The sequence below is a fragment of the Agelaius tricolor genome, unplaced genomic scaffold (assembly GCF_023055355.1).
Source record: "Agelaius tricolor isolate 1412-34295 unplaced genomic scaffold, bAgeTri1.0.p SCAF_1, whole genome shotgun sequence".
Classification (NCBI taxonomy): domain Eukaryota; kingdom Metazoa; phylum Chordata; class Aves; order Passeriformes; family Icteridae; genus Agelaius; species Agelaius tricolor.
In genome coordinates this window covers 87,625,223-87,645,422 of record NW_027269261.1, presented here as the reverse complement: position 1 = coordinate 87,645,422, position 20,200 = coordinate 87,625,223, and the positions used below count along the sequence as shown (strand labels likewise).

At 37.7% G+C, this 20,200-nt stretch overlaps 1 protein-coding gene across 2 annotated transcripts in view; it reads left to right on the top strand.

Moving 5' to 3' along the window:
• Positions 1–20,200, top strand: part of CSMD1 (CUB and Sushi multiple domains 1) — a 1,073,555-nt gene that overhangs the window by 319,971 nt on the left and 733,384 nt on the right. For both annotated transcript variants that reach the window (XM_071442193.1, XM_071442195.1), the window contains exon 3: positions 10,170–10,282. In XM_071442193.1, coding sequence (XP_071298294.1) covers positions 10,170–10,282 — 113 coding nt within the window. The remainder of the gene's footprint in view (positions 1–10,169; positions 10,283–20,200) is intronic.

The window sequence follows — 20,200 nt, the reverse complement described above, 5'->3', positions numbered from 1 at the left end:
ATAATGAAGAAAAAAAAGAATATATGATGCCTAATACAATAAGTACAGAGTTAGCCCAAAGCACCAACATAATACTCAAAGATTTCCAGAATTGATCATTATTTCATATTAGTAGCAGCAACCGCTTCTTTTAAGTGCCACTTGAAACTATCAAAACTAGTTAGCTTCAAAGTAGTTTTTTTAAAAGTTAAATTTAGATAAAATGAACTTCATGACTCATTGAAATACCCGCTAGGTTTCTTTCTTATAAAGGACAAACAAACCAAGCAGCAGTTTTGACAGGAGGTATTCAAGTAATAAATGATACATACTGTACTAAACTTTGAGTATGATGGGTAGAAATAATAGACAGACTTCAAAGGTTTGCATAGAAAAGAAGAATGTCATAGCTCTTGGTAAAAACATAGGAGCAGAAAGTTAATATAGTGAGCTTTGTGCAGATAGTCTAAAACTGTCAAAGCCTGACCCCTTTAAAATAAAGTTGTCAGAACAATTAACTTCAGGGAAAAAAAAACAAAGTCATAATGAGGTGACAGCAAAGGAAAATCCTTTCCTCAGTTCTGAAACAGGATACATTATTTTATCAAGTGACAAATCTCATAGGGACGTATTTTTAATGCGGGTAACACATAAAAACACTCTGAAAAGATTCTTTAATCTGAACAGGTACATAGTTTGGAAAGACACAGAAGGTGAAGGAAAGGTGTCACTTGATTGATCCAATAACTTTTGTGTTTGGAACTTCATCAGTTGTTCTTCCTTAAGCACAGCTTTTTGTCTTATAGCTATAAGAAACATTTCCAATAGAATTCCAAATGATCTGGACAATGCCTAAATTTCTTTTGCCAAAAATGCATTGCTTAAAATAAGACAGTTGTACAGTATTTTAAGTTACTTTTGAGTTTACATGTTTAAATAAATCCATCCTAGTCCCCTAACTCTGGATCTGTCTATATGTTGCAATGTGCTTGAATTCCTAGAGTCATAGAATTACAGAATACTGTGGGTAGGAAGGGGCCTTTAAAGGTCATCTCATCCAGTGCCCCCTGCATAGGCATCTTCAACTCCATCCCATTCCTCAGAGCCCTAGCCAACCTGAACTTGAATGTTTCCATGTTTTCAGGAAAGAGGTATCACCTCTCTGGGCAACTGTTCCAGTGTTGCACAACCCTCAAAATAAAAAACTTCTTCCTTGTATCTAGTTTAAATCTACCCTCCTTAAGTTTAAAACCATAGCCCTGTTGCAATCAACTTTACTAGGAAGTTTACTACCTTCTTATAAGCCCTTTTCAAATACTGGATTGAAGTCATTTGCATTGGTGAACTGTGATCTGAATGGTCTTCATAATTTTTATTAAGATTTCAGTAGTTAGCATGTATTTTGTATTGAGCAATTAAAAAAAAAAAAGCCAGATCATCCAGCCTGGGCAAAACAGATAATGAAAATCTGCAAAGACATGTCAATATTCAAAATTTTCCTGTGTATCATAAGCCATATTTGTAGCTTCACACATTTCTAGTGTAAAGTTCTGGGCACAAATATTTAGTTTTCCTTACAGAAGGGGCATTGAACACTATATAAACTGCTTGTTAAATACACTCATATTTGGACAATATGATTTTTTAGATATCTCCCTACTGCTGCTGATGACAAATATGCTGTTTGTATCCATTCAAATATTTGCTTGCATATTTTCTTTTGCCTTAAGGCCTTTGCCTAAAGTAGAACCACCAGAAAAGGCTAGAGTAAGGGATTTTTCAGCCAGCAATACTACTGTAATCCAATTTGTAAAAATGTTAAAAGAAGCTCTAGAAATTGATATATTTTCCCCTCTTCAGGCAGTTTTTGTGTGTTGCAGAATTTCTAAGCAACTTGTTGTTATTCCATTTACACTGACTTCATGCCACTGGTTTTTGTAGAGGTGCTGTGATATGCTAATATAAAGTGACCCTATAAAAGCTAGAGAAGTGGAAATGTGGGTAATCTTTCAATTATTAGTACCTGGCCTGTAAAAAGAGTCCTCTTCCCAGACTTTCCCTCTGTCTAAATTTCATTTAGTAGAGGCATAAAATATAATTTTCCTTTGATAGGGTGTTGAAGGTTTGTGAGTTCCAGCTTTTTTCTTTGGTTTTGGGGTGTTTTTTTAATTATTTTTAGTGTGGTTTTTTTTTTTTTTGTGGTTCTGTTTGTTTGGGTTTTGACTTTTTCTTCCAACTGAAAAATTCTGTACATTTTTCATTTCCAAGCAACTCACAAGTGGGAACAAGAATATAATTTATGGCATTATGGATGAACAAAGTTTCAAATAAAATTCATCCTCATTTATTCTGAAATTGGAGCAATGGTTTGTTGATGCAAAGCTGTTCCCAGCCTGATGTAGAACTCTCTTAAAGCCTTCTGATGCAGGAAAGGCAAGCTGGCTTCACAAGTGAAGTTATGCAAAATAACAGATACCTATATACACTTGCATGGATTAATAGTACACGCTATAGTACACACTTTCCAAAAAGATGACTGATGTGATATCCATATGTGAGAGTAAACAGACATAACTCACATAATGAAGCTTAAAATGACTAGTGCAAATGTTTTCTGAGAACATATCTTAAAATGTTTGAAAAAACATGGGTGACAAAATCCCTGAAAGATCATTGTTTTCCTGGCTCTATTAATGGTTATATAGTTAACCATTGACTGGAATACATTCCATTAACTGGAATACATGACTTAGGAGTTTCAGCTGTTTTTTTTTCTCAAGCACAAAAAGTCATTAATGTTATAGTTAGTGAAATAACTTACTTCTTTTAAAGGTAAAACATTAGTTTTAGTTCTCTGACAGTAATGGTTTTGCTATCACTTTGATTTTTGACACTATACAGCATTGATTTGTTCGTGTCCAGTTTTATCAAATATTAGCTGATGTTTTCTTTCCATGTCATTTAGCACACAGACATATGAAACCATTTATGTGGCTGCATTTTATGTACAGTTGGTAGAAATAGTAAGAAAATAGAAGGCACTTCTGCATGGCCATAGCACAGTGCTGTAGCCCACTGGTTCATTTGTTCAGCAGTCAGCAGTCCTTGTGACTGCCAGGCACCTGAGACATGAACCAGCTGTTTTCCTCTGTTGGTGCCTGTGACTGTGGGGAAGTGCTGTCTTTGCCCATTGGGCAAGTCCTTCATATGAGTAACAGCCCCACTAGGCCCATCCACCAGCAGCCAGTGCTCTGGGAATTGCTCTCTCCCCACGTGGTACCACCGGGCCTGGAGCCTGCTGGTGGCCTTGCCTTTGCCAGCAGCTGTACCCTCTGGAAGCCCCTGGTCCACCTCCCATGCCTGGGAGCTGCCACCTCTTCACTTCCCCTCCCAGCCGTGTGCTGGTTTGGCATTGGACAGGTCATGCCATGTGTTCCTGCTCCTTTAGGGACTCACTGAACTGGTCACAGGCTGCTGTGCACCATCACGGCTTCCCACAGCAGACATGGACCTTTGGCTCTTTGTGGCACCTAGAGAAACCAACTGCTTTTCCTTGAGGCCAAATACATCAAAAGCATTTAGCTTTTTCTGTTTAATGAATGAACCTGGTGAGTTCGGATAAAAAGGAACCTTCCTTTATGTCCTAGGGTGACTTTATGATGCTGATTTGTATCCTCATTCATCTGTTTAGCCCAGAAATAAGTTTTGCACCTTTATGACTGGTTCCAAGAGCAAAGCGAGGGAGAGAAGTGTGGAGTTTGTTTTCAGAAACTGCACTCACTCCTCCCCATTCCTGTTCCTGAACTGGCTGTCTGCAGCATGAACGGACAGCAGGAGAGCGCTCTCCTCTGCTTTTTGGTTAGTTTTTAGCTAGCTGAGGCAGAGGAGTTCCCTGGACTGTGCTTTTTTTTTTTTTTTTTTTTTTTTTTTTGGAACTGTTCAAACTTGCTCTGGACTGAAAACCCAGAAAAAGAAAAAGACCTGGAGCTCAGAGCTCACACCTGTGGCCCACCATGGCATTTTCTAGCACAGGAGGGACTGATAAGAGACAGTGAGCCAAGTTATACCCCGTGACAAGAACTTTCTGAATTGGCCATCTCTTCAGAACAGTGAGAAGTTTTATTTTTTAATAGCATTCATTTTTTATGCTTGTGAATACTTTGCTTGTTAAATAAACATTTTTTTTCCACTTTTCCCCAAGGAAATCTTTTTCTGAGCCAGCTGGGAGAGGGGTCACGTGAATCTGCTTTCTAGTGGGACCTCTTTTGGAGTTTCCTCCCAAATTTGCCCTAAACCAGGATACTCTACTAGCAAAATATTTATGTTATAATTCCTGCAATTTATTTTTAGCTAAGCTTGAACAATTTGCTGTCTTTATCTTCCATTTTTCTGTAACTTAAAGAAAAAAATTTGAATCTGGGGCAATGGGACTAAAAAAGAAATTAAATATATATATATATTTATCTTCTGTGATAGAAAATCAATTATAAATTATGGATCTTGTACTAATCTTATAATAGCTTCTTCTGCTACCTTTACACATGAGATGCTGTCTCAGGTTTTAAATCTTGACTTCCTTTAGGCAACAGAATGGATGTAAATTATTAGGACAAGGCCTCTGTGATTTCACATGTGGCAGGTAAAAGCCTGGTATTTTGGAATGGATGTGCTGATCTTTTGGCTTTAAGTACCATTTGGTGTCTTACCCTGTGGATAACTCTTCTTATTGCTGACAGCCAGTGGCTTTGTAAAAGGTCATGTTATGGATATGTGTCCTGTAAACGTGCTGTCATAGCACTGCTGCTCTTTTCTGTGGAATAATTGGAGTTACCTCCTCCTTGCAAATAACTGCTGTAGCTTCTCTTCTGTCCAGACATTCAGGTAGTTTAGACTGATACTAATTATTAATAGTAAGATAACATAATAATTATTTGAATTTTTAATTCATAAATTGCGGTGCACTGTTCTCTGCTTTTATCATAGAGGCTATACAGGGTGTGGGTGCCCAGGCTCCCAGTGAGGCCTGTGGAGCTCTGTGAGGGGAGGCTGGCGCTGCTCCAGCCGGACACGGCCGGTTCCAGCTGGATCCAGCCGCCCACCACAGGGTGTGGCTGTGCCACAGCTGGGGCCGGGGGCACCTTGGGAAACACGTGTAAGAAAGGAGAGAAAATACCACAGAGAAAAAGAGGGGAAAAACCAGTGAGAGAAGCAGCTGTGAGACCTCCAAGGTGTGAGAAGGGGAGGGAGGAGGTGCCGCAGGCACTGGAGCACAGATTCCCCTGTGGCCTCTGGAAGAGGCCAAGGTGGAGCAAGAGGAGGATGTGTCCTGAAGAAACCATACCCTGTGGAAAGCCCACGCTGGACCAAGGTAAAACTGTGAGGTAGCAGAAGTTCTGAATGAGCCCTAGCCCCATTTCCCTACAGTGGCTAAGGGAAGAAGTGGAGGAGTTGGGAAGAAAGAAATAAATTTGAGCCTGGAGAGAAAGGGTTTTGATTAATCTATCTCAGAGTCCAAACATACTTTAACTGGTAATAATATAAACTAATTTACCCCAAGACAAACCTATTTGGCTTGTGACGATAATTAGTAATTTATCTCCTTGTCTGTGATCTCCTGACTGAGGAAAATTTCTGACTTATTTTCTCCTTCCTGTCTGTTGACTAGGGTTACTGAGTGCCGTGGTGTGACACTGGCCAAATGCCAGGCACCCATGGAAGTCCTTTGCTTACCCTCTCCTGCTACCTTCTTGGGCAGAGGAGAGGGAAAAAAATGAAGGGCTCATGAGTTGAGATAAGGATTGGGAGAAAAAAAAAAACACTCTAAGGGAGAGGCAGGTTCAAATTTAAATGTACAAAGTAAACTTATTATTAACAGTGTCAGAGGAGGATAATGAGAAGTAAAATAAACCTTTAAAACACCTTCCCTCCCCCCAGCCCCTCCCTCCTTCCCACTGATAGCATGGGGAGAGTGGATTGTGGGGGTTTTGGTCAGTTTGTCAGTCAAGATCTTCTGCTTGCCCAGGAAGAGAAGTCTTTTTTCTGTTATGCCATGGTTTTCTGTTATGCTGTGAGGTCCCTCCCATGGGCAAACATGGAGGGAGTCATCCCAAAACTGTTCTGGCATGGGTCACTCATCCACAGGGTGCAGTCTTTTAAGGATAGGCTGCTCTAGTTTGGAAGCAAGGGCTCTGTCTCTGGAAGCAGGGACCCCCTCTCCCTATTCAGGTCTCCCACTGGATGACAGCTTTCTCTGACATCCGCCTCCTCTGGCATAAGCGCTTTTCCTACAGGCTGTGAGTGGATTTCTGCATTCCCTGTGGATTTCATGCATTACATCGGAACAGTTTGTTTTACCATTGTCCTTAGAACAGCTTGCAGAAGAATTTTGGCGCTAATGCTTTAAACAGCTTCTCCCCCTCCTTTTTTCCCCACTGACCTTGGTGTCGCCATGTTGTTTTCTTTCACATGTCTTCACTTCCTCCTCTTCTCCAACCAGAAGAAAAACTGCTGCTTGTAGGTACCATTGTTGAAAAGTTCCACTAATTTAAAGATTTTTGCAAAATCTTGCAGAGTCAAGAAGTCCATGTTGTCTAAGTTCTGCATCAGGGAATCACTCATCATGCTTCTGCTGCTGGCCAGGCCGCCCCACCACCATTGTGTGGGCAGCAGTGGCCGCAGTGGTGCTGGCACTGTTTAACACCTCTCTTCATGCTGGGCACTGGGAAGGGGAAGCTGCCACCACTGCTGCCCCTGCCCTTTCACCTGCGTTACAGCTGGCTAGGGGTGTCCAGGCAGGCAAGACATAGGAGCACCTGGGTAATCTGATGAATTTTTCTATTAAAGACTTTTCTGTAAATGTTTTTTGGATTAGTGCAATTTAAAGATCTTGATAAAATACACTTCAAGTTGATGTACTTGAAGTTTCCTCACATATTTGCCTTTTCTTATAGTTACAACCAACCCCAGAAGATAAGGGTAACCCAGTTTCTTATTAATAGAAACCGTGGGGGAGGTTAGATTTAAGCAAAACTGAATGACTGTTTATATGTGTAGGGTTTATTTTAGAACAATTGCATTGCAAAGGAAAGCAGGTGTGTAGCCCTTTTGGTTGTTATTATCTTTAGTAACATAGCAATGTAAAAGCATAAAATAAACACTTTAGAAAAATGTATACAGAAGCGAGGAGTAGAAAGATACCACTGCCCATGGATCAAGCAATGAGACTTGATTGTCTGTGTCTTGGTCAGAGTCATGGTTGCCATCTTGGTTGGTTGCAGGAGGGGGAAGCCCAAAAACATGAGCTGAGTGGGTTAACTTCAGCTTTAAGTGGGAAGCCCAGGTTCCACCCCTGGGGATGGGCATTTTACACTGTAGCACCACCACTGGTCTTTCACAGTCCTCTGGTGAAAGCCCCAGAACTGACTCTGGGTATGCTTCCACAGCTAGGGGTTTCCAGACATTGCCTCTCATGTCAGCATGGTTGGGCCAGTTATGCCCCATCTGAAGGGACAAAAACCTTTAGACCTATGTATGAACATCCCCTCTGAATGTAAATTTCCCATGCCTTCCTCAGAGCAGGTAGATGGGGGCAGTTTCAGAACTGAGCCAGTTGTAAAACAGCAGGACATTAGTGGTAAAGAGCACTTCCCTCCCTCTGCAGGGTCTGCTTTTTACCCGCCTTCTCCCTTACCTGGTTCAAAACCCAGCACACATGTAACTCCTTGTCCCCCTTGGGTGGGTCGGTGTGCAAACCCAGCCTGGCCGAGCACCCTGCTGCCTCCACAAATGGCAAGAATGTTTTAAGTCATCAACCATTAACATTCCAGTCTCTCACACTTGTAAGTCTTCAAAACCTTCATGTGCACTGACTCAGGCTATAGAATGTATTTGTCTTCCTTTTATATGAATTGCAATGTCAGCCTAAAGAATGATCTTCTGGTATTTCAAGGAGGATGCTATAGAAAAAAATATGTTCAGCTCCTAAGAATCCATACTGTAGAAGTGACACTTGTAACAGAATCAAAGCAGGTTGGTGTAGAAATCATAGCAGAACTCAAGATGTCCACTCACAGCTGAGATAAATTCATTTATATGAACCAAATCCAGACCAAGTGGAGAAAACAGAAATGAGGAAGCAAAAGCTTTGTTGTTCTACACTGATACAACTTTTCTTTTTGTGTTTTTATAGTGGGGTCTTTTTTTAGTTCTCCCATGCAGTGTGAAATATTGAGGCTAGCTGCTTCTGACTCAAGCTGATTTTCCTTTCTTCCCTGACAATGCATGCTAGTTTCCTGTTATTTAGCAAGAAATGTTAGATGCAGGAAATACTTGTAGTGCTATCCAAAAAAACCTCCAAAGCCCATCCCTTAAAACAAGAACTCTTTGAATCTCTTCTCAAAGAAGAGCGAGACATGTAAGATCAGAATACATACCTAAGTTAAATATGAAGTGTCAGAGAGTACACTCCAGATGTAGGGCAGAAGAGATAACCACTCTAATTTATTAAATAGAACAAGAGGCACATTTCTCTAAAAACTGCAATGTCTAGTGAAGGTGAGAGAACATACAAAAGCATGAACATAAGATGTGGCAAGCCTTATGGTAGTTCTGCAGTTTGAAGACTGAGGGGAAAATCAACCTGGTTATTTCTGGAATTGGAGTAAATGAGGTGGAAAAGAATAGGAATAATAGGTTGACAAGTACACAGAAGGTAAAAAGATTAGAGCAAACAGCTAATTACCATATGGGAGAAAATGTTGTTTAAAATGAAAGGAAGAAATTGCAGAAAGCTTTTTGCTGACTTATGTTACCTTGACTATATGCCTTTATCTGTATTTAAAGTTCTTGCTCTGATCTCTGAGTCTTCTATTTGTTTTCCAAATCTCAAAATTGGCAAGAGATGGGGAACCAGCTGACTGGAACAACTGAAGCATGGAGTTCTTCCTATGCATTTTTTATATATGAGAGAGGTCTTTAATAAACCTAATTTTGCAAACATCTAGTTTGGTGATACTGCTCTATTAGTATATAGCTTACAGTTGTTTGTTATTTCTCTTCTGTAGTTCTGGATGCCAATTAATGAACTATAACTTAATTGTACCATAAATTTCAAGGACAAGTTTTTTTTTTGTTTTCTTTTTTGTTTGTTTTTGTTTTTTCTTTTTTCAAGACATGGATTGTCTTAACCACCTAGATCTTTAAAAAAGACAGGTTTCTTTTGTGGTTTTTTTTTGGTTTTTTTTGTTTGTTTTTGTTTATTTGGGTTTTTAATTATCTTTTTCAACATCTAAGAAGCTCTTTCAAGGTGAAATTTGAACAAGAGCCGGTTTTCTGGCAGGGTTATCCTATACATAATCACATACCCTTATTGCATGATACAGAAATTAACTAGTGATCAGCTAAGCCACCAGTATAGTTTTGTTTTTGTGGGACAGTAATGCTCTCTTATATCTTACTTATGAAAAAATAATCATTAAAAAACCATCTCCCTAGTATCAGCCAGGTCTAAAAAATTGTGTTTAGTGATGTTTCAATAAAGGATCTAAACATTTTTCTTCAATCAATTTTACCCTCAAAAATACCCAGATTTTGGGAAATTGTCTTATAAGCAATATTGCAATGTAATTATAGCTTAACCAAAATTCCATTTTGTATGTAAAGGTAAGACTACTAGTAAGAGGAGAAATGTAAGGTAATTTTTTCTGAAGCTCTCAAATGGAAATGTGGTGGTTTGTTTGTTTTCTAGTCAGTTAAGGTATATCATACTGAGGGTATGACATCCATGGTTTTCTGAAGCAGCACCTGGAGGACAGACAAGATAGCCTAAGCTATGTGAAATCATAGGAAATATCTCTGAGTGAGTCAAGACCTGAGTATCTACTTCTAGGTGTCCTAAATGTACCTATCTTCATCTTAAAATATGTCCTAACACAAAAAAAAAAAAAAAAGTCTTCAGTAGGTCTTTCTTTCATTGTTTTCTGGAGAGCACATAGATGTGTTAGCATAGGAGTGTTTTAAAGTCAAGGACACATTTGAAATTTTGCACTGAGTGTTTAGAGATGCATCAGGGTAAAGCCCGTGATGTGTTTGCAATTCAGATGTAAAACCATTACGTTTTTCATAATGCTCGTCACATCTACTGATGGGCTTTATAATAAAAAGTGTTAGTAATTTGTGCCTTTTTATTGCAGGTTATCTGGATTTCAGCTTCCATCATCTATTGTGAGCACAGGCTCTATCCTCACCCTCTGTTTCACCACAGATTTTGCTGTCAGTGCCCAAGGCTTCAAAGCTATCTATGAAGGTAAGAACTCCTCTTACTGGGTGTTCACTGTACTTAATAAATGTTTTTCATGTTGAAATGTGATGTTTTAATTCTGTTTGGGATTTGAGTAATCGGCTGGTATTGCATTAACTGTGGGGCTTATTTTGTAGCATTTTAAAAATATTGCTTTGTAATGGACATAGTTTTGAATTTTAAATTTAATTCAAACCGATGCTGCAATTTCTGGTGGGATTTTTAACAAAATTTCTCAGGTCTCCAAAGCTGGATTCAGAGATGGATTCATTTAAATGGTTTTATTATTTCCTAAATGATTTTTTTGGAAGCATCTTTAGGCAATGTCTAACTTAAAGGGTGTAGTGATAAAAATGAGAGAAGATATGGATCCTAAGTGATCTTGAAAATGAATTACCAATCTTCTCATTGTGGAAAATTAAAAAGATGAAAACAAAAATATATGTATATATAAAATTAAACAAAAAAGCACTTGAATCATACTCTGTGGAAGGTGTTAGACTGCAGTAAAGACTCAGTTCTTGTTAGAAATAAGGCCAAGCATTTCTTGTGTCTACCAACAATTATTCTTATTAAACTGGAATGGTACCTTTTGTACAGCTCGAAGTATTAAAGAAATGATTTTATGAGACTTGTAGCCTTTATTGGGGAAAGTTAACAGGTACAGTGATATTAAGTCACCTGCTTGTTGGATAATAAGGGTATTTTGGGTGTAATTCAGGATTGTTTTTGAACTGAGTGTGTGGTGTTGCATTGGTTGTTTTGGGGTTCTGTGTGTGTTTGGATTTTTTGGGGCTTTTTTTTTATTTATTCATGGAAAATGCAGGGCTTCTAATACTTAAAGTTGTAAAAGGCTAATTTTCAGATTACTTCTCAAACTCCAAGTGATTTTTTTCTATGGTTTCATAGATCTAATCCTTGACTGAGAGTGTTTATTCTGAAAAATTTGCCCACAGTCAGTTAAGTGCCTGAAATGTTTTTATGATGCAGTTGATGTGGAACTGAATGTAGAAAATAGTATGGTTTGATGGTAGCTCTTTACCAGGAGAGAATTTGCAAGTGTTTAAATCCATTACATTGGTCACCACTTTCTCTAATGTCACAGTACCCCAGAGACCACAGGTGCTTGGTGAGCTTTGATCAGGTTTTTCTAGGACTGTTGAAACTTTACCTTCCTTTCTTGACAGTGACAAAATCTACTCCCTATTGAGATATATCTTTCTTTCATATTTCATTAATGTTTTGAAATGTGTTTTTTAAAGTATCTTGAATTCAATATGCATATTGAGGAGATTACATAGGTGTGAAAGACAGGGGCAAAGGAGATGTCATGAGTAGCTGAAACTTCTTTGTTTTGAGCTTCTTCTCTTTGGGTGCGTAGCTCACAGTATGTCTCTCCTTGGTAGCTATTCCCCCCTTCCTTTGTCCTTCAAAGCCTTAGCACCTGGTAAGTCAGCTAATCAGCCTCTTATTTTTTAACTAATATGGGGACTCTGAGAAGACCTAAGTTTCATTGCCATAGCCTATTTACTAGGTAAATTGAAAAGGAACATCAGAAATCCTGAACACACCAGGAACTGGTTTTGTTGCCTCGATAGGAAGCTGCTTTTTACGGACCTCTATTATTCTCTCCTATGAGATGCATGCAATAGCATATTTCATCCTTTTATGCAATCTGAGCAGTTTGTTTTTTGTATTGAAGAGCACAGTGAAAAAGGCTAAAGGACATCTCTTGACTGTCAACTTAGGAACACATGCATGGAGCTACAGGCTTTAATATAATGACACTTCCTGCTGGCCTACTTTCTTGTAAAAACCCCAGCAGGAAGAGCTGTAATTAACAGTGACAGACAGCACCACTTTCTGGTTAAACAACACTGCCCCCTTTCAGATTTAGGGCTGCAAACCTAGCATTGTCAATGAACTTTAAATTGATGTCAAAATGTGACATCCAGCTCTGGAAAAAAATGGTGAATGTCACTCAAGTGACAGCATTTCAATCTAGAGACAGGCAGTGGGTACTGATGGTTCTAGAAGGAATTATAGCAGTGAAGGGTCAGGTGTTTTTTTGTGAAGGCTTGGAGTGATTGCTGCTGCAACGGCCAGCTGATTTGCCCCATAGTTTAAGAGCTTCCATAACTGTTCCCTAGACAGTTCTTAACAGTGACAGCTTCTGGCTTCTGTGTCATATGTGATTTTAAGACAGGTGTTCAGTTCCTCTAGGGCAGGGGAATACAGACTGGATATAACCAGTCAGAAGAAGTTTTTATAATCATTCCGCCAGCTACCCATCCCTTGCTAGTTTGGTTTCCTAAACTATATGCCTATCCCTGGTCTTGGCCAGCTCTTTCATTCTTCTCTTGAGTAAGTGAATTGCTGTTCAGTTGGAAGCAAGGGGAGCATTGAAGTGCTACTGAATGCTGCTGCCAGCTGAGAATTTGGGATATTGTGGGTTCAGGATGCAGAGTTTGAAAAACTCAGTTGGGCACTAAAGCAGGAAACAAGGCAAGTGAACCACTTCAATGGTGATCGAATGGCCTCTGAAGTTATACCCATACTTGGTATCCCTAGTAGAGAGAGAACCTTACATCCTCATTCCTGGACTAAGATTCTGATCTGAGCCTTTTACTTAGTATATTCTTCATTTATTACCTCAGCTCCTCTGCAGCAATGACATAACTGGATCCTTTGTGTTTTTAAAATGTAGAAATAAGAATGAAGCTAGAGAATACACGTTATAGCACTGTAAGCCTTTGAATATTGCTGATATTTACATGATTTAGTCTGGTGTCAACCATATGCCATGTGGATATTAATATTAACTAAATTAGATCTTTGTGGCAGTAGACCTGAGAGTTTAACAACACTGATGTAGTTGGGCAGTTACTGAACTCTTAGGCTGAAATGTAGGTTTCTTTACTGGATGATTCTTTCACCAGATTTATATGTGTGTTTCTGAGATTTGTAACTAATAATATTTTCATTTTTCTCAGTGATCACATCTGATCTCTAAGTTCTGGTACTGGTGGAAACTTAAACTGTTCTTATTTTCTAGAAATAAAATTACCTGTGGAAGATTCAAACATCTGATTATATCAGTAAAAAGAACTATGAACTTCAGAAGTAGTAAGTTCAGTTTATAGCATCAGTCAGCTTAAACTATTAAATGATTTCTTGACCATTACAATCACTGTTTAATATATAAACATAACTTTTTAGCAATGGAATTGGAGAATTGAGGGATAGTTCCTCTTTCTGTAGTATGTGTGGTTTTGTTTTTTTTTTATAACTGCAGTGGAATCACAGGAAATAGGTTTAGGCTTTGTAGGGACTGCAGAAAGAGAAAATAAAGTACTTGGACTTGTGCAATTTTACTTAATTCCCTGGTAAAATCAGTTTTGTTCCTACTTTTCTAGAATGAAGTTAACAAGCCATTTTTTAATGAGGTGCTTTGAGGGCTACATATAGAATTAAAAAATCAGCATTGGTGTATCATTGTAGTAGTTTTCTTTGGAAAGTCAGAAGTATTCCTCCCATACAGAAAACTTGCTTATATTTGGCAATAGAGACAAATGCTCTCTAAATTACAGCAGTATCTGAACTGCTATGCATTTATAATTTGGTCTTTCTTCTATTAAAGTACCATGGCCTGCCATTCAGAGAATCCAGCTGTCAAGTGGAAAAAAAGTAGCAAAGGTACAAAACTCATTTCACAGTGTCCTCCTAGTCATCACCATAAAATGAAACATCATGGAGTTTACCTTATATTTGGCTACAGTAGTGTCTGTTACTAAACCTTAAGATGCCCTCTAAGGCTAACAATGCTTGGTTCATTTTAAGGGGTTTTCTTGGTTGATTTATTTTGTGTTTTGGGGTTGTTTTTTCGGTTTAGTGGGGTTTTTATTTGTTTTGTTTTCTTTGGGGGTTTTTTGGGTTTTTTTTGGGTTTTTTGCATTTTTTTTGTATGTGTGGGTGTATGTGGTTGTTTTTGTTGTTTCTAACCATATTTTGTAGTGTACAGCTGGTGAACACTGCTTAAACAACATGCCAGATGTACTGGACTTGGTGTTTTTTCATACCTTTCCTTGACTTCTGTTCTACAGAAGCAGTTGTTTCTTGCCAGACAAGAAAGCCGGAAGAAAGTCCTTCTGTTCTACTTGCCCACAGGCCATATTTCCTTTTTTCTTTTGTTCTTTGATTTCTCAAAGCTTTCTGCTCACACCCAGCATTAACATTTATACTGTCATTCACCTCATCCTCCCTTATGCACCTTCCCAAAGCTTCTTTTTAAATCCCTTTTGACATCAACAGCAGAAAGCAGTGATGCACTTCTGTGGTGTATAGCCTTTGAAGAAATTTTCTGTTTTTTTCACCTCTTGCAGGTCTTGTTCTTCTTGAGTATCTGTTACATGGTAGGGGATTGTTTTGTTTTGGTTGGTGTTTGTTTTGTGTTTGTTTTGTTTTTTTGTTGGTTTGATTTTTGTTGTTGTGTTTTGGTTTTCTTTTTTTTTTTAAGGTTTGATACTTTTGGCTATATAAAATAAACAAAAAAAATTGAAAAATTTCCTCTACCAACTTAGTATGATTCTGTGAGTTTGCCAAGGTAATTTTCCCAACACTGTGACTTTTTCCAGTTAACATGGACCTCAGTGAAGATAATGGACTTCTGGACTCAAGTGAATGTGTTTTAGGTTTTGCTTGTTTCCCTCTATCAAGTACCAGAATACCTTTTCTGCACTCAATTTTAAGAGTAAAATTTTGCTTGTCATTTGTTCAGTGCTTGAACTACTTGCTACTTGTTGTCCATGAGTCTGGTTTATGGCTTTGTAGTTGTTCTCTCAACAAACTCTGATACAATGATGAGAGTAGTTACTTTCTGGGAATGGATGAATAATCCAATGAATAATCTGAGGCAAATATTTCAAGTTCTTAGTAGGAAGCTAAATTGGCAAGAAAATACCAACTTTATGCAACTTGTATGCATAATGATTCCTGCTATTCAGTGTGAGATGAGTAGTCTCCTGAATCTTCAATCTAACATTGCCAGTTAATCTCTGTGGTTTAGTCATGGGTGCTGTTTTATCTATTAGACAATATTTAATTTTCATAGACTCATAGAAGATTGGAAGAAATTGTAAAAATCATCTATCTCAAAACCCCAACACCACCATGGGCAGGGAACCCTTCCATTAGCAGATTCAATCATTGGAACAATTTCGATTGTTCCAGTGATGTGAAACTGCGAATGACTTGGGAACATCAGTGGATTATTACATCCAGCTCAGAAAAGCTCCAAAAGATTCTAATGAGTATCTAACGATGAAATTGAGAGTTAAGCAGTTTGTTCTATATTCTCTTGTGTGGGTTTTGGGAAAGATTCAGTTTGTCACTCCTAAACCTGTAAATATTTTCTTTTCTGCTGTGGTTTTAGGAGAAAGAAGCAGTGTAAATTCTATGAGTTTAATATTTTTAAACGTTAAAGGCACAAATTGCCTTTTTCTTAGCTTTTCTGTGGCCAGAAAACTTAGCTAACATTAATGCTGTAGTAAAAGCTGCTGTGGCTGTAAATATAATATTGACAATTTTTTTCTGTTAGTGTAATTTCCCATAAGACCTTTTAACAGGCTGATATATTTCTATTTTTAGTTAAATACTTGCTATTTTGGTAATCTGTTCTTTTCAAACTGAGATGTTTGTTGAACCTTTTATCAATATGTGTTGGTATATGCACATGATGAAGTAACCCGAAAACTTTAAATAATGAAAGTAGAGACTGAAAAAGGACCTTTTCTTAAGGCTGAAATTTGTACTTGTACCTGTCTAGAGTGGAAGTATTTGTTTTCTGAGAATGAATGTAGGTATAGGTTTTCTTTGTCAACTGCAGTCCTTACAAAGGAAAATGTTTGGGGTTTTTTTTTTCTTTCTTTAGCAACTTTTCTTTAAAGTAACACCTTTTTTGTAGCAATATCATGTGAATGACTGTAATGATGACATACAGGAAAGAAATCATAATGCAGTTTAAAGAAACCCCTGATATTTCAGGTATCACACCTTGCCATAATTAGTAGTAGCAAAATCTCAGGGCAGAAGAGGTCTAGCAGGGCTGTGAACCTGTTCTGTAAGACCTCTACTACCTAATCTAGAATATAAATTATTTAAATATGAAAATATTTTTGACAATATCAAATAAAGAAAATTATTTTTAATTCTACGTAAATTCAGAAAACTTCTGGAAAATGAAGTACCGTGTTTGTGAGGAGAGATAAGTAAAATATTCTGCTTGTGTTCTGAAGTGTATGAATGGGTTAAAGAAGTGAAATTCCTTTAACTTAAATGTTGAATTTCAGCAATATTCAAAGGACCAGGAGTAAGAAATCTGGAATGTTATTTCCTTAAAATGTCCAAGGGCAGAAATTTCCCAATAAGAGGTTCTAGGAAATTCTTTCCTAGAAAAAAATGCACTGTACTGAAAATTGTGACAAAATAGACCCTACTTGAATTCTCTAAAAATTAAATTAAATGTTGCAGTTCTCATTATCAACCCATGAATTTTGTACCTAAATGAAGAATGACTTTTATGTTACATTATGACCATTATGTTAGCTAATTTGTAAGGTATGTCAGCTGTGTTCTACTTTCCAGCTTTCACACAGACTCAATCTTTCCAGCTCGATCTTTAATGAGGGAATGGCATCCTTCCTGTGGCTGGTAGCCCTTGCAAAATTAATTACATGTTTTAAGATAAGCTCTTAGGACTGTCTTTTTGGCTGCCTCTGATTCTGGAAGGGATTATTTTGTGCCTTCTGGTGACTTACTGATCCGTGTAAAAGCTACTGTGATTTTTGTCCTTGGTACATAAATCAGTAGCAAACACCCTATTGGTGGTTCAGACCTAGTAATGATTTAGTGGACTTGTAGCCTCCCTCTAAAAAATTCTTATTTCTGCTACTATTTGAGATCACAAACCCAAAAGGAAAATGTTTTGGTAAAAGTGGGCTTACTAGAGAGAAGTATTAAGGCGTCGGTCCTCTGCTACTATGGGGTGCCAGTCCCAAACCAGAACAGCACCTTCCAGCATGGAAAACAGAAGTGGAAAGTCAGTGTAGTAACAGGATTGCTTCTCTTTCTGTGCAGCCCAAAGAACTTACTACAATGGTTTCATGCCGCTGCTGCATCCTGAGAGATCATCATCCCAACTGTGCTTATATTAATATCCCGTTTCATGTTCTTTCTAGTCTGTCTTCATTGATGTTTGTATGACTAATATTAACTTGTGAAAAACACTTCAAGAGTTTTTTGAAATGTCACAATTATCCAAGTGCAGTCATTGCCTCATCTGAATGAGTATTAAGGTTATTGTGATTTAGCCCCAGGGGGCAGCTGAGCACCACGCAGCCACTGCCTCACCAGCCCCACAGTGGAATGCGGGAGGGAATTGGAAGGATAAAAGTGAAAAAATGTGTGGGTTGAGATAAAGACAGTTTAATAGTCAAAAAGCTGCATGTGCAAGCAAAACAAAGTAAGGATTTCATTCACTGCTTCTTATTAGCAGGCAGGTGTTCAGACATCTCCACAAAAGCAGAGCTCCATCATGTCAGTGGTTACTGGAGAAGGCAAATGCCATCTCTCCAAACATCCCTGAGCAATGGTAGCCCTAGCCAGACTCCAACCTTGCCCGTTTGATTACTGAGTATGACACCAAATGGTATAGAATAATCCTTTGGTCAGCTGGGGTCAACTCTCCCAGCTGTGTTCCCTCCCAACATCTTGTCCACTTCCAGCCTAGCCATTGACAGGACAGAAAAGCCTTGACACTGTGTAAGCTCTGCTCAGCAATTTCTGAAACCTCCCTGTGTTATAAAAACTGTTTTCATCACAATTTTAAAACTCCATTGTCTTCTATGAAGAAATTTAATTCTGTCATAGCTGAAATGTGCAGTGTGATCTAAAAATCCCATATATCAGTGTTGTAGGTAGCTTAAAAAAAGAACCCCAAACAAGCAAAAAAAACCCCAAAATAAGCAAACCCCACTCTTACTGAATAGGAAGATACTAGCTTTGCCTCTCCTATTCAAAACACTCTAGTCCTTCTATCTGGACTTTAATTTTTTAAGTTAAAATATTTTCTCTTGAGCTGAAATAGTTTGATAAGCAAACAAGATCAAAACTTCCATAATTCTAAAATTTTAATGGATTTTTTTAAAATTCATCTATATAAGGAATTTAAGGAATTTGTCTCTTCTCCAAGTGCTTTTCTGAAACAAGCCATGCAATGTGACTTAACAGAGTTGGCGCTTTGTTTGTTCAATTCTACAGCCAAATGGGATTTGGTGGAATAACTTTTTGTTCATAGCCTTGCAGATTTGCTGTCATAGAATTTTAAGCAGCCTGTGTCCTTCCCTACTCACTTTGTATTTATTGCAAACTGCAACTGATGTGCCCAATAACAGCATGCCCGTAGGTAAAGAAGAAACCTGTTTTCTGTTCAAATTCCATTTTGCCTGAACTTTCAGCTCTGGCCTTAGCCTTTTCCCTTTTACCAATGTGGAACTCAAAATACTGCCAGCATTTTGGGCATATTGCCTAAGTACTCACAGGAGATTTTTGATGCATTTATCTATTTGGTTGAAAAGTTAAATCATAATTTGTTACTGGATATTCTCGGTAGTGCTAACTTACCTTCAGATGGTCCCAGATTAAATGCAGCTGTCACTTACCTAGATTTTAATGAATCTGACTATGACTTGATTCATTTGTGGCCTTATTTGTAAAGCAAGTTATTTTTTTCCTTTGGCTGGCACAAAGTAGGGGAAATTGTAAGGGACTTTTCAACTCTCTGATAATAAAAATACATTTCCAGCCATACCATTCTGGTTTGTTGTAGCCTTTACAGTGCTTTTTTTTTTTTGTTATCTATTTTCCTTGACTTAAAGTAGTATAATTTTTTAATATAAAAACTATATTTCTACCTTTATAGAAATAAAGTCTCTGCAGCTTACTAAGAGCTACTGTTGATAAGTACTTTGTATTTATTATGAATCTGCCTCCAATGGCAAAGATGACTTAGGGATTTTATGTCTTTTGTTGCAAAAATAAAAAAATTGAAAAATCTCTATCTCATCTGGAATCCTTGTTTCCAGACTTTCATTCTTTTAAACTGGCAGAAGGTGTAGTGTGATGCCGGGTTGAATCAGTATTTCTGGAATAAACCCCTGTGGGTTATTAGGATAGAAAATAGGAAGTTGGATTTGCTATGTTACTGTAGCCAGCAGCTGTTATCCTGATTAATTAAAGGTTGTATAATTTGCTGTGTTAGATGGATAGTTAGCACATAAATACGATCACATACCTTGCTTTTCATCTTCTCTTGTATAACTAAACCATTAATAATTGCACTTTGAATTACTTTGTTTTTCATATCCTTCCCACATATTGAAGGTTTCATTTGCATAACTTTTCAAGTTTCCTTTTGCATTTTGGTTAATGAGGCAGATAGATGGATGTTTGCAACAAAATATACTCATCTAAACAGGCATGTCTAAAGTTTTACTAAGGTGCTGATCTTGCTTAGTAATGAAGAAGATAGCTGGAAAGTCACTAATTTGTTGATTGTGAAGAAAAGGACTAGATTGCTTGTAGTATACGTAATGTAGACACTGAATTTTTAACTGAAACATTTGAGATTTGTTCAAATCTATCACATGATCCTCACCTCCATGTTTTTGCTCTATCTATTGGACTACTTTGTCTATTGAATATCTACCTACTGTTTATTCACCCAAGTAATCTCATTAAATTCATTAGGTATATGTGTTGCTATAAATGAGTCTGCAAAACCATTTAGAGTACTTGTTAACTCTCTATTTTGTATTTGTACCCTTTAACACTTTAAAATCTTTTATCTTGTATATAGTGGGAGATTTC